Source organism: Electrona antarctica (assembly GCF_951216825.1).
Source record: "Electrona antarctica genome assembly, chromosome: 20".
NCBI classification, from domain to species: domain Eukaryota; kingdom Metazoa; phylum Chordata; class Actinopteri; order Myctophiformes; family Myctophidae; genus Electrona; species Electrona antarctica.
Window position 1 is genome coordinate 15,996,809 of NC_136801.1, and position 15,241 is coordinate 16,012,049.

Sequence of the window (15,241 nt, forward strand, 5' to 3'; positions counted from 1 at the left end):
GCGGTATTTCCCAACGCGCCCATCTCATCGACACAACGCGCGCAGTCGGATGCCAAGCTCTTCCGCGATGTATTCCTTTCCCAGTCTCACCACACCACGGACTCATTGTAACCTCGCATCAGTGTCACTGCAGACACGTAATCACACTGTGGAGGATTTGTGACTGAGTGACTGTGTGTGTGTGTGTGTGTGTGTGTGTGGGGTTTGATTTCAGCATGTTTTGCAGTGCACACCATGGGACAAATCGGCTTTTCACCCCCTGCCACTGTGCCCACAAACGCATGTACAAGAGCAAAACAATCTAAACATTATATACTAACGTCAGCATCGGGCAGATTAACACACACAAGCGTTATTAGTTGAGTTTTCTTATTGAAGTGCCTCTGATTTGTAACTGTGCGTTTATGTCAGTCACCGCTGCGATCCGTTGTTATTCAGCCACCAGCAGCAACATACGCACGGACTGGAGAGAGGCGACGTGTTTCTCTCCCTTCGGCTCATGTAGCCCTCATTGTAACTACAAATATTGTTCCCGAAGAAACAATGTGGGGTCACTGCAATCCAAAATATTGTAGGCCTACTATAATGCAGTCAAGGTCCCCACAAAAACATACTACAGTATGTTCTGCTCCATTCTCAACATCTTTTGGTTTCCAAAAACACTAACTTATTGTAAGTAAACCAAAACAGTAAAAAGCAGTTTCATGTGTGCTTATTTTACATTACTTTAATTTGCTTTGATGTGAAAATAAAATACAACAAATAATAATAATACCCATCTGTTAATACATGTGAAGGGCACAATACTGGGTTTAAAAACACAGCTGAAACATGAAGTGGAGTCTGTCAAATCTCGCAATTTCCTTCTTCCCATTGCGCTGCAACGGAACTAGGATGAGCCGCCCGAAGGGCGGCGAAATTCTAGTGATTATACAATTCAGATTCTGACAAGCACTAAAATACATTTTGCCAATGGTTGAATTGGGCTGAGTAAAAAAAAAAAAGTAATGGTTTATGCTGTTCAAGTGTTCATGATGTGCCAGGATTGTACCAGACTCACAGACCTACTTGATGCAAGCTCACAATATGCTTTTAATTTGCACTCTGCCTCCTTCAAAGATAGAGATGGGTTATTATGGGGTGTTGTACAAGTACAGAACATCAAATAAAGACTGGGATGTATAAAACATGTGCTCTCAGACAGTCAATCACCATAACTTTGAACTGGCAGCCATTGTGGAGACTTGACCTCAGATGAGATCAATAGGGGCGACTGTGGCTCAAGAGGTAGAGCAGGTCGTCCAATGATCCATGGGTCGGCGGTTCGAATCCCGGCTCCTCCTGTCTACATGTCGAAGTGTCCTTGCTCCCGATGTGCTGGTTGGTACCTTGCATGGCTTCCGCTGCAATCGGTGTATGAATGTGTGTGTGAATGGGTGAATGTAATGCACAATCTATGTAAAGCGCCTTGGATAAAGGCGCTATATAAATGCACCATTTACCAATATGCTCACTTGTACAGTACTCTTGTGCCAGCTGACTTGAGGAGATGGCCATCTTAAATTATTCAATTCAAAATTCAACCAAATTAGATCGAAGCAAGGGTGATCTTTAAAAGTACATACACATCTTCTCTGGTATTCCCCATGTTATACCAAATGCATTGAATGATGTAGGGTTAAGGCTGTCTCATGGATATGTACATCTTTTTGCAGACATTCCTGTGCAGTCTTGTCTGTCATTGTTCCCCAACTGGGAGTCGGGACAAGAGTCGTATCAACAAAATGCAGGCAAGACAGCAGTTTTCATCATGCTGTCGGTTGGGCATGTTGTTGCGGTAGTATGTGGTATTCTCATCTATACTAAACTGGAACGCTGGGGATGACCTAATGCTAGAAGCATTCATGAAGTATTAAGAATCATAAACAGACTGGTGCCATATATGTAAAGGATTCCATTTAGCAGGCCTTTGGAATGCATGTCAATACAATGTAATAAAGACTGACACATCCTGCATGTTTGTACAAAATAGTTTTTTTACATTCACAATTGTCCCATTTCGCACATCCAAAAATTCATGTCACATTTTTAACAACCCTCGTTTATTCTTTTATCTTCTCTTCTTTTATCTCTTTTAACCTTGCACTGATGTTGCATTTGTTTTGCCTTGTTTTTGCTGAATAAAGTCTGTTCCTAGTGTTCTTATGTAAAGCGCTTTGGGTATTTAGAAAAGCGCTATCAAAATTTGAGCTATTATTATTATTATAATGTCAAACCACTCTTCCGAGGAAAATGGTCTTGGGATATTTGTCCCTCAGGGTTGGCCACTGTACAAAGAAGTAGTCCGAGATCGGGTAGAGGATCTTCCCGGAAAGTGAAAGAGTCTCAACTCTACATATGCTTTCGACGTAGACAATCAGGACCTTCTTCAATCCCAGAATTCCAAGCAGGAGTCCTGCTACGCATAGAGGGACACAGGTTCCAGGGCCATTGCACAGCACCTGAAACAACATTCAAGACACAGGGAGACAGAGACAAAGTAGAGATGAGACTATAGTTATAGTATGTATCAACAGCAACAGGCCCCAGGCATTTCACAAGGCCCTGGTAAAAAAAAAAGACAAATCAGCAAGTTTGGCCTCTGCTCGATCACTCTGAATAAAGGAATGTGCTGAACTCTGCTGGTTGTATATACAGTCTGAATACTGAGAGGGAGGTGGGAGGAGATGAAGATCTCCATGGAGAGAGTAAAAAAAATGAAAAAAACAACGGTGATTCAGACTGTGGGGGCACGAGAGGTAAGACAGCGAGACTAAAGGGAAGGGAAAGAAAGGGAGGGGAAAAAAAGAAAGAATGAAGAGAAAGCTCTTAGATGAAAAACTGCCTTCGGGGCAAAGGGAGAGTGAGGGAGTGAAGTTTTAGGAGCTGGGGATTTTACGGGAAAGCAGACAGGGAGACGATGCTGGAATTGCAGGGCCCACAGGTCTGGAGAACTCATCAAAATCCCTTTAGTACAGACGTAGCATTCTGGGCACACACTAGGTTCGCAATATCCTCTCTGCACGCTGCTCTGGAAGTTACATTGCTAAGCTCTTATAGTGTGGATGGAAAAGTGACACCACTCCTGTACTTCTTGCATGCAAATGAGAAGCACATTTCATAGCTCAATGTTGAGAAAAATAAGCCAACCCATAGGAGAACCAATGTAACATATCAGCAAGGCAAACAGAGTGAGCACAATGTCAGTCCACACAATGTCCATCCATCCATCTTCAACCGCTTATCCATAGTCGGGTCGCGGGGGCAACAGCTCCACCAGAGAGCTCCAGACTTCCCTCTCCAGAGCAACATTAGTGACTTCCTCCTGGGGGATCCCGAGACGTTCCAAGGCCAGTGAGTCGATGTAATCCCTTCATCTGCGCCTTCGTCTGCCCCGGGGTCTCCTCCCAGTGGGACATGCATCGAGGACCTCCCTATAGGGAGACGCCCGAAAGGCATCCTAACCAGATGCCCGAACCACCTACGCTGGCTCCTTTCCAGGCGAAGGTCAGTCACGTCAGTGGTGGGAAGATGAAATTTCTCCAAACTCACCATGCATCTTTGAATGAAACAAATGCACTTGGTGTGCAAACCCTGACCACAACATCAGCTTTATTGACTGTGACCTCGACCTAAAAATGTATCATCTCTTTTGAGCAACCTACTGATCATTCCTACAAATTGTAATGGAAATTCACCCATCCATTCTTGAAATTGACCTTGACCTTTGACCCTTTTAACCCAAAAGTTAATCATCTCTTCAGGACAGCTTGGCAGAAGTACCAAGAAAATAGGTAGGTCATCATCGTGCTGTTCCTATTAAGCCTAGTAATGAACATTTCTAAATGTCCCATCTCCAATGTTCACTACGCTGCAGCAGAATGGAGACCATGAAACACATTGGAACGTTTTGTGGCTAGCTGTAGGAACTACTTGGGTCGCACTGTTGTAATCTACTAATGCAATACCTGTATGTGTTGAAGATAAGGTCCAGTCTGACTTGCTACAGAAGCAGTTTCAACACAGCTCTGGAGCTGGAGGCACCATGTTTCAGTCCAAATGAATATGATAGCGGCTGAAGTGTGAAAAAATGTCGCATATTCCTGCTGGTCCTGTTACTGGCAATGAGGCTGCTGTCAACCACTGGAGAAGTGCTGACACCAGCCCCTACTAGTGCAGCATGATGGAGCCAGCCAGCACTCCATGTGACAATGTTTGTTCACTGCTGCTTGGGACATAGCTGTGAAGACACTGACCCAAGCGAGACTCGCATTCATACTGTTGCAAATTCATCTGCATGCAAAGTAAGCCTCCAAAGCAGAATAAATCACAATTAGTATAGATTATTGATTTGGAAGTTTGTCCCTGGACAGTGCAAATTAGATACATATGACCCATAACACATACCATTTAAAAGATGTTACAGAATTACTACGTTTGTAAGTGGATTCTGTGAAGATTAGAACATATTCAGCAATGGTGTCTACAAGCCATATAGACCACAATATTAAAGTGCGACAGTATGAAGGTTAGCAGTAGCGGCTAATTTTGTGTGTGCCATATTACAATTTTAGCAAACCATATCATGAATCACTAAAGATTTTATCCTGAAATACTTCTCTTCAATGAGGAGGGTTAATACTAATGTGTATTTTTAAACATTTGGGCCTTGTCCATCAAGTGTGTATAATTATACAATGCGTTTTTATTGCAATTTTCTTTCCTCCCCCTGGAAAAGTGTGACTACGTTTGTGCTGGTATAGTGTCTCTCCACCTACTGTAAGAGTGGTCTTGAGTCTAATCAGTTTTTGTGGGGGGGCATTCACAAACCTGGCTCTAACATTCCTGGCATGCCTTTCCTGGCACTGGCAGCCTGGCTACATTTCTAGCACATCAACGATAGACGACCAACAAGCCCCCCCTGGAGTATTCTGGTGCGCATGCAGCCATGCACGCACACCTTATATAACATGATAAGCACTAAACATATTTTTCATATCTTTGAGGAAAGGTCTAAAGATAAACTGTAGTTTTATTTGCCTACTGCTGTATTTGATAATCTCTCAATCGTTTGCACTGAAACCATTTTGTACAAGTACAGAGAGGAATGTATATATACGAAATACAATACTGCTTCAGCCATTTTATCCCCTTGTACAGGGTATTATATGTGGCACGGTAGCGTTGTGTGTTCAGTAGTACATGATTAGCAGCTGTGTGACATAAGATAACAGGTATGTTACACACACCCGTCTCTGTTTGAAGACTATAATTTATCAACACACAGATACTGGATGGATGACACATCTGACAACACAGCAGCTGCACAGTTGTGGGTATGGCCTAAAAAGTGTCTTCTCTTTATCCCCCCGAGGCACCTAAGTGTTGCTTTTTTATTGTTTTATTGAGCTTTCATGGAACATGGAATTATTATTAAAAATATACATACAGCCACATAAAGTATTCAACTCTAATAATAGGTCAATACCTCCATGTCTTAATATGAACATCTTTCAACTTAAGAGTCCTCATTTTCTACAGCAAGGAACTCAATAACTAGAGATTCCCTCAATCTAATAGATGGAGGTTCATGGGGTTCACCTTAACTACAGCCTTATGTTTTGCTGTTCCTCCTCTCCTTCACTTATTATTAATTACCTACTCTACTGTATGTTGCTACATTGTCTGAAGTTTTACTCTTATCTGTACCTGTGCATACAATGTCACAATGCAACAAATATAACCTTGGACCTTGATGGATGTGTGATGCTTCTTCATAGCAGCAGCAACAGAAGCCACTTGTTGCTTCTAGGGATGTTGCAACTTGCAAGCTAACTCACTGGTCCGTGTCCGTGTCACTTAGCACTCAGATAAATAGCAGGTTTACTGAATTCAGGGAAACAATTGTTATGGTTATGGCTAAACAATGGTCAAGGTGGAGGCTTTGATAATCACAAGGTCTGCATCCATAGATAAAACAGATACAGGGCGTGGTGACACATTATGATGATTACACTGTCATCAGCTCAGTGAGGTCTATTGAGCAACAGCGGGTGACTGTGTGTCCGCCACTCACTTTTTGTCCCTCCCCAACTCATCGCAGGCAGACAACACGATCGTTATTTTCCAACCGACTAAACAGCAGGTGTTAAACTAAACATTTAAATTAAAATACGTGTTGAGGCTTGAGTGAGAAGAGCAGTACCAGTCTGGACAGTAAGTAAGGCTTATTGTCGGCATCAGCCGGGGTGTGGGAGTCTATCCCGTTTCAATGCACTAGACCTCTGGGAGATGGAATGCTGAGGTGGAGCGCAACACCTACCATCAGCTCCCAGTACTTACCGCACAACATCAAGCCGTGCTACTCATACGCTGAGTTGGCGATGCCCGGGATCGAACCCATGACCTTGCGGTCAAAAGCGTACCATACAAAGCGTAACCAACATGGTAACCAAGCGTACCATGTACTGCAGGATTCATAGCAATGGGCTCTCAATGCATTTTTTTGGTTCTCATAAGGACAATGTCTTGAATTACAGTAGTTTATTGTTTCATCGCAGTCAGTCTCAACCACGCGCACACAGTGTGACAAAGCCCCGGGAGGCAGGGAGAAGGCTCTTGGAAGGCTATTTCAGCATTCACATTCATTGCCAGACGAGTATCAATTCATCAAGACAGCCTTGTTTTATGAGCTGGCCGGGTTCACAACTTCATCATTTAGCATCCCTTTCAGACAGAGTGCACGCATGAGGCTGGGTGTTTGTGATATATTTGCAGGCAGCAGTTTCTGCATAGCTACCTGCCTGACTCAAATGTCTGCAAATGTGACGGCTTTTCAGTGTTATTTTTGACGGCTGGAGACTGGTGTGGCGATACGTAGGCTACTGTGGTGATGTCGCAGGGGGCTGTCCTGGCTGTAACGAATGAAGAGTGACAACCAAAAGGATCACATATACCGCAAGGAACAAAGTCAGAGGTCGGTGGTCACAGCTCTCACAGAGTCTCAATAGTACTTTACTTACATTTATGAGCCAGGAATGCCCCGTTTGCCTGTATGCTGGTCTTAACACTTTTGTTCATTCCCGTAGTCTGATTATGGTTGCTGTAAGTAACTTGACATGATACAAGGGGCGATACGAGGGGAGAGGAGATCATATTCATGGTTGGAATCTTGCTCCCAGAGAGTGAAGAAGGCTTTTCCATTGTGCGGCTCACTGACTGCTTAATAAGGTTAAGGTAAAACAGATGGTGGACAACTCTTGAAGCCTGTGGTGGAACAAATAGAGTGAGGCATAACTTTTGGAGAACTAAAACTCACACAGAATCGTCCAGGGCTGGACAACAGCCCTTTCATTTATCCATTTCAGTCTATATGCACAAGATCCAGATGGCTGTATGGACATAGGTGTCTGATTAACTTAATCCAAATCCGCTTTATTGTCACATCACAGATTTACAGAAGTAAAAGAAAAATTGGGTGAAATTCTTTTTCGTGCATGGTTCCCAAAGAAAAAGAGAAGAATATCTTTTTACACATCGTACCGGAGATAAGACATAAAGGTGCATGAGCATAGCAGCAGCTGTACACTGTGCATGATATACTTATGGTTAAGGTCTGTAAGTACATCATAGACAGTATACATCTGCTGCTATCACGAGCAACATTAAACCTTTCCCTCTCTGTTTTATGAGTCTTCTATGTTTCCTGTATATTTAGCCTGCCCGCAGGAATGCATGGCAGGGTATTGTAATCAGTTCTGTCTGTTTGTGTTTATTTGTAAGCAAGACAACTTGAGAACGGAAGGACAGAAGGGCAGATTTTCATTCAACTTGGAGGTAATGTTCAATAGGCTGTCGTCAATGGGCAGCAGGACTTGACCCCATACATACTTCCAATACAGCTTAAAGGTGTTTTAAGGGTTCACTTAACTAATGCCAAATTAGCTCAAATATATCCAAATACAGACATGCTGTGAAGCACAACCAGCCGACCACATACATGTTCTGGTCCTGTCCTAAGCTTGATAAGTTCTGGTCTGAATATTACTCGGAGATGTTTTACACCTGATCTTATCTGTGCTCTTTGGATTTACATTCGCATCCACTTGCCCACTGAAAAAGTCATAATATTTAGAAACAGAACAGGGGTTTTATTCATCTGTTCTACTTTATACTGTAAAGGCCAGGGCCCTTTTGTCTTTAAGATATTTATATAGTGGAATAAACCACTGCTCATCGGTTGACTAAGAAACTTAAGATGAGGTGCTGGTGAGGTTTACTAGTGGAAAAGAGAACAGCTCAACAACACTCAAAAACACCAGGAAGATATGAAGATAGACAAATGCAGAGGATGCTTTCCCCCCAAATGTATCATGAATGGCTTATATTTCTGAATTAAGTTATGAAGGATCACAAACAACCATGGTTATTTTTGGCATGTCATTGTAGGCAAAAACAAACAAACAAAACAAAAAAGCTCACAGAGAGGCACTAATCTTGTAGATCTGTTATTTCCGGTGGTTTCTGAAAATGTCCTAAGATGTATGAAGATCTTCACCTATGCCCAAAAAGTGGGATGCTAGGTTGAAAGTAGTGAAGAGTAGTTATATGGTCCAGTAGGTTACTGGGCTATGGGCTAATTATTTGAAATATTTCAGAGGATTTCATCATGTTGTTAAGATTGTGTGCCGACACATCTGGTGATAATGGTGGTGATGTGTGTCTGTAATGTTTATGCATGAATGACCAAGTGTGTGATCTCACAAATGTCCTTTTATGGTTAACACACGCGCTTGAGAACTAAACTACCCCCCTAGTTCTCTATCCTCCACTCTTCCTGACCCCCCCCCCCCCAAGTTTGATTTAACCCCCCTCCTCTCGCTCTCCTCAAACCCTTCCTTACACCCACCCACCCACCATACCACACCACAAATCCCGCCCCTCTGACACAACTGCCCTAAGAGATGGAGAAGAGATGCTCAAGTTTGGTCAAAACAAATGAAAACGTATGTGCCCGCTGCCCTAAAGTATGTGTGCAGAAATGCTGCCCACCCCCAACACCCCCACAGCACCGATGGAGCAGTGGCGATGAGGGAATGAGGGAGAGCAAGAGAACGACAGAAAGAGAGATGGACCCATGGGGAGGGAGTAGGGGTCAGCAGGAGAAGGGAGGCCTTCGCCTGCCCTAAATCAACATGGGTAAGTAGACAGAACTAGACAGTGGCCGCCTGTGCACACGTAATCAGACATTCCACAGATTAAGGGACGGTAGTAAATGTGGCCGAGGGAGAAAACAGTGAGCTAATGGCTTCCAGATATGACGTTATTCTGCTGGCAAATTAGCGCCTTACAGATTGCATTAGAAAGTCTCCAGGAAAACAAAATAGGAATATGACCTACTGATAGTGAAAGCGATCAGTGATGAGTGACCCTCTGGCCCCTTCCTCCCAAATAAAAGAGAATTTGGGGAGATTATTTGAGAGGGTGTTAATAACACAACCTGTATTCTCTGATACTAGCCAATACCAGTGTTTATAGAGATGCCGCTGACCTGGAAGGCCGTCCTGGAGTTCGCTTGTTAGTCACAGCACTCCGCCCCAATATACTTTTCCCTCGATCCCTCCCTCCCTCGTTTCTTCTTCTCTCAGCTCTCCGAGAGTGGGAGAAACCTGATGCTACATCTCCCTTCCTGCCCCCACCCCCCTCTCTCCCTCTGTCTCTCTCTCTCCCGGCTGGAAGAACCAGTCAGGTCCTGCCACATCCTGTGAACAAGCCCCTTCTCCCCCAGCCTCCACCACCATTACACAACCCAGGCCAAAGGGGAGACAGCGGGAGAGGAGAGGAAAGGGCCAGTGGAGGGGAGAAGGGGGGAGGGAAGGGAGACTCAGGGGGCCCGATTTTCTTCATTCCTGCAGAGGTGGAACCCGCTCTCTCTCTCTCTCTCTCTGTGGAAAGTCAGATGTCGGGGGGAAAAAATGGTGGCCATGCTACAGCAGACCGCCTAAGCTAATAATTCAGCAGAATTTCCCTGCTACAATCTGATCCAGACAGAACTCTAATGACACACTTTAATCATAGTTAATAGTGCAGTGCAGCAGATGACAGGCTCTCAAATGAAATCCCTTGTCACTGCTACTTTCTCCTTTAGTTTGTCATTTTTGTTCATGTACTTCAGTGAAAACAGACAATAAAGTTGAGTAGAACTTAACTTCTTATATTTCTCTTTCGCCATTTCAGCTTATACCTGACTGACACATCACCTTTTTAATGTACGATAATAAATGTAATACAATGTGTTATTTTAATGGAGAGTACACGCCTGTTTGCACATGATGCATCCTCTGTGAAAAGAGAAATGCTCAACATAAGCCTACTGTAGGATTGCCCTCGTGACCAAGCCACGATATTTACTTTTATTCAGCAGTAACACACCAGTGAGTGAACTGAACAGAACGAGAACTTCTATGAACAATTGCATATGCTTGAACGCACGTTGCATAAAATAAACATAAAATGATTACCAAAGATAACAAAGATGCACTGTAGCTCTGGTCCATAGCTCTAATGCGTTGCATTTAGAGCTATGTTACTCTCGACTTCCGCCGCTCGCATGAATGCAGACCAGCCTCTCGTCTTTAGCGTAAATAAAAATAACGTTTTTGCTACTAACCAAAACAAAGGTGGGTTGTGTCATTATAAATCCTACTTTCCTTAGTGGAAGCACTCTGAGCCCCCCACCACACTTATAAAAAGGTACTTTTTGGCCAGAAAGGGATTTCTTTTCACCGGAGGAAAAATATTCTCTATGAGGCAATTCTCTGTGCAATATCGGTAGAAGGGAGTAACTAAAAGTATTTTTTTTTCGGTGTGTGTGCTCCCACTAAGGAGAGTAGGCTTTCTAATGACACAACCCACCTTTGTTTTGGTGAGTAGCAAAAAAGTTTTTTATTTACGCTAAAGACGAGAGGCTGGTCTGCATTCATGCAAGCGGCGGAAGTCGAGTGTAACATACGGTAGCTCTAAATGCAACGCATTAGAGCTATGGACCAGTGACGCATGATTTATGAATCCCATCAACGTTACTGAGGTTAGGGTTAAGGTTAGGCATAGGTTTACCGAGGTTAGGTTTAGGCATACTTGAGTAAAAGTAATGCGTCGCATTATGAGCTTGTAGATCGGCTATTTTCAAATGGCCAAAATGTGTATAGGGCTGAAGTGGTTAATGTATTTTTGTAATAATAATCAAATTGTACAAAGTAACTCAGTACAGTACAGTACTTAAAAGAGAATTCCATACTAGAAGGCTTTCTTACCTTTATTTGTAGTTGTTACGTCCCCACCAAAGACGTCCAGGTGTTATTTTGTGCAAAAGCGCATTTCCCCTACCATAAGCCCTCAATGAATTGCATTGAATTGAATGGGGCATTGGCGTGTTGTGCTAATTCTCTTATTTCCATAGCTCAAAAATCATTGTTTTTATATATCCTCTCTTCATAATGTAAATAGTATCCCAAGCGGCACACTTTACTACTTATTTCGATGGAAATAAGCGAATTAGCACAAAAACCCAACCCCCATTGAGGGCTTATGGTAGGGGAAATAGCCAATAATGCACTTTTGCACAAAATAACACCTGGACCTCTTTGGTGGGGACATAACAACTACAAATAAAGGTAAGAAAGCCTTCTAGTATGTAATTCTCCTTTAAGTAAATGTATTTAGTTACTTTCCACCACTGAGTATGATCATAATATTTCGAAGTAGTAGTACACCAGAGCCAATCTGTTTCAACAGCAAGATGGGTGTAACCGTGTATACCACGCAAAACCTCTACATCATCATTTAAAAAAGGAATGCTATATTTGTAGACCACTTTGTGACATCTGCTGCTGGGGGAGGGGTGTTGAGATCAACCATTGCCTCTCAAGACAGACTGTTGAAAACAGGGGGAACTGTTTTTCCGTTATTTGCAGATGGGATTCTCGGATTGACCGTTGCCCAACACAAGGATTCCCAAACTTTACCATGCTAAGGAAGGACCCCCCAAAATTAAAACCTCTGGCTGCGGCCCCTGTATTGCAAAATGATTACCCGAGTGAGAGAGAGAGAGAGAGAGAGAGAGAGAGAGAGAGAGAGAGCATGCGTGCACGCGTGCTGTGTGTCACTGGGACGTGCTGTGTGTCACTGAGAGCAAAACTGCTTGAATAAAACCCACGTGAAAACCATAAATCAGAAAGAGGGATGAGGGCACTGGAAGATATTTCACACTGGCAGCTGCAGAGGACTTTCTTTACTATGTGAGAAAATTGTCAAGTACAGAGGGTTTGTGGGAGACATAACAATAATCAATTAGCACAGGGGTGACTGACATTGATGAAGTGTAGGTTTTGCAACAATTTTGCGATGCACCATATTCACACAGCATCTATTCTGGTCTTTGCTTCATTAGTTAATTCTTTGGTAGGAAAGGCGATCCCGTTGGGTTTCCCATCCCGAGCGTAAAGAAAGAGCAAAATGACACCTGTGTGAATAATGGACAATTGCAGTCTGTCCCCTAAACAGGACAGAGCTGAGGGGTTATACTAGTATAAAACCATCAAGATCCCCTTGCATGAACAAGTTGCTCTTGAGCTCAGCACTAGCTGTCCCAAAGCATGCTGCTCATTTGTCAACAGAGGATTATGGTGTGAGAGTGTTGATTATACATAGGGGTATTAATACTAAGCATGGGGAAATTTGAACAGCAGAGAATGCATGCTCAGTGTTTGTTTTAAACTTTAACATTTTAGTATGACATTTATACACGTGCATTGATTGGATGAAAGAAAAAACTTGAAAAAAGCACACAAGAAGATGCCAAAAAGCACATGTGTATGGTCAAATGTGCAGTACCGATGTCATTAGTAAGACATGATTGTACATGTACAGAATTAACCAACAATTACTTTTGTATCGCAGCAACTGTATTTTAGTTTTAAAATGGCTACTAAGTGTACTAATAAAGACACTTAGCGCCATGCCGCTCAGCGGTAGATCTACAAGGGCACAACGTGCCATGACAAATTGTGAACTTGCAGATCGGCTATTTGCGGTGCACGGCATAAGCACGCAAATCACCCTTAAGACTACATACATACCATGTCAGGCCGAAGCCTGAAGACCAGCGGGAAGGAGTAGAGGAGGGCGTTCAGAGTGCTGACCACCGATGAAGTCCACGACTGACGTACCTCACGACTCCGCGGGATCCGGTGGATGGTATACTAGGAAGGGAAACATAATGATAAGTGATCATAGACATCTGAAACACAATCAATGAACCAACTAGGGCTAAATTACAGAAATGTACATTTACAAGCAAATTAAAAGACTAAAAGACTAATCTCTCAAGATAGATTCAGCTGTTAGCAGAAACGTGTCAGCACCACTACAGCAACCTGTAGTGTTGTTTTTAGTAGGAATAAACAGAAGCACCCGGGAGGAAGTGGATTAAGAAAGGGGAGGAGCTAAACCGAGTTCCTGTTTCTACACAAAAAAGGAGGTGGCAAAAAACAAAGGGAAAACATTTTTTATTGCCTATCCCTGCCCATTTTTTATACCGAATGGGTTCCCACTTCCAGTTTGGGCTAAGACTGACTAGACCCAGAGCGTGTGTATAAATGATCAATAACTCAAATGCAGAAAATATGCAAACACAGAGGTGAAAATATGAAAACATTGGCATAAATCAAGTAGGAACCATCTTGTATCTATCTAATTCCAATTCAAACCCTACACAGTCTACACCTGAGATCTACATAAGGACGATCCCGCCATCTGCTGGGTAATGTTAGGCTTGCATTACAAACTGTCAGACCATTCTCTCATGGTAAATGGTGCATTTATATAGCGCCTTTATCCAAGGCGCTTTACATAGATTGTGCATTACATTCACCCATTCACACACACATTCATACACCGATTGCGGCGGAAGCCATGCAAGGTACCAACCAGCACATCAGGAGCAATTTGGGGTTCAGTGTCTTGCCCAAGGACACTTCGACATAGACAGGAGGAGCCGGGATTCGAACCGCCGACCCATGGATCATTGGACGACCTGCTCTACCTCTTGAGCCACAGTCGCCCCATGCATTTACTTCTATTTAGTCAGGGTCTACCTTTGACTCCGAGTCTGCATGATCTTTTGAGCTCTCAAAGCTGCAGATTTTGTCCTCACTCATCTTGTCGGTGTCTGCGATGACATAGTGACGAGGGCTGTAGGATGGGGACAGACTCTCCACTAGGCGAAGAATCTCAGTGGTGTGACCCCCTGTACAAAATACACCACAACACTGGTCTGAGTTACATTTGTTCATTGTGTGTGTGTGTGTGTGTGTGTGTGTGTGTGTGTGTGTGTGTGTGTATGCATGCATGCATGCTCAAGTAATAACAGGCCACATATTCATGTCTTACAACGCTCTGATCTAGCCTCGGATCAAGTCATCAAGACTATCAATCATACTATAATAGATGTATTTTATCGATTTTGACATGCATATGATACGGAAGTAAAAGTCAGACTGGATAAAATACACCTAATGATAGTCTTGATCCAAGGGCAAGGCTCTTATTGCAAAAGATGAGCAAACTCAGAGTTTTAAAAATACATTATCTTCTCTCTCTCTCTCTCTCTCTCTAGTGGCACTTTCATTCTATTAAATACAACAATCGTGTTCTCTTCTCTCTCTATAAAAGGAGCTGCAAAAATGTACAACTGTGAGGAATAAATAAATTCATACAAAAGTCAAAGTCGTATACAAATATAAAAGAAATACACATTACTATAACACAGTACTGTGTTGGTCAAAAACCAATATTGAAGGCAGCTAAGGAAGTTAGCAATCTCTCTCTGTGCATCAGCAGTGACAGAACACAGGAGTAGGTGTGTGAAGCCAGGGATTATTTACCTGATCCAGCAACGACGAGTACACAGACAGGACCCTTCGCTCCAGGTTTACAATCTGAGCCCGTTTTAACAACTATCAGCAACCGCACAAGTAAGAATAATAACCCTGTACATACAATCCCAAACAACACTGCTACAACCAGAGCCATGATGATCACACATCATCACAGTCAGCTACGGAAGCTCCTTCGGATCAAAAACTGGTGGTCCATCCATGGCATGGATGGAGGTCAAGGAGTATATTGAAGAAGGAAAAACTAC

At 43.0% G+C, this 15,241-nt stretch overlaps 1 protein-coding gene across 2 annotated transcripts; it reads right to left on the reverse strand.

Moving 5' to 3' along the window:
* Positions 1–847: 847 nt before the first annotated feature.
* alg14 (ALG14 UDP-N-acetylglucosaminyltransferase subunit) lies at positions 848–15,175 on the reverse strand. 2 transcript variants are annotated; one of them, XR_013788545.1, is made up of 5 exons: positions 14,982–15,175; positions 14,193–14,344; positions 13,176–13,298; positions 1,515–2,501; positions 859–1,273 (listed from the first exon to the last, which is right to left on the reverse strand). XR_013788545.1 is itself a non-coding variant. In XM_079490151.1 (4 exons), exons 1-4 carry the CDS (start codon positions 15,127–15,129, stop codon positions 2,271–2,273), a joined length of 654 nt encoding a protein of 217 aa, XP_079346277.1. In that variant the 5' UTR covers positions 15,130–15,175; the 3' UTR covers positions 848–2,270. The 2 variants fall into 2 exon arrangements, 1 of the variants encoding a protein (XP_079346277.1); XM_079490151.1 differs by having other exon boundaries at positions 848–2,501.
* Positions 15,176–15,241: the final 66 nt, after the last annotated feature.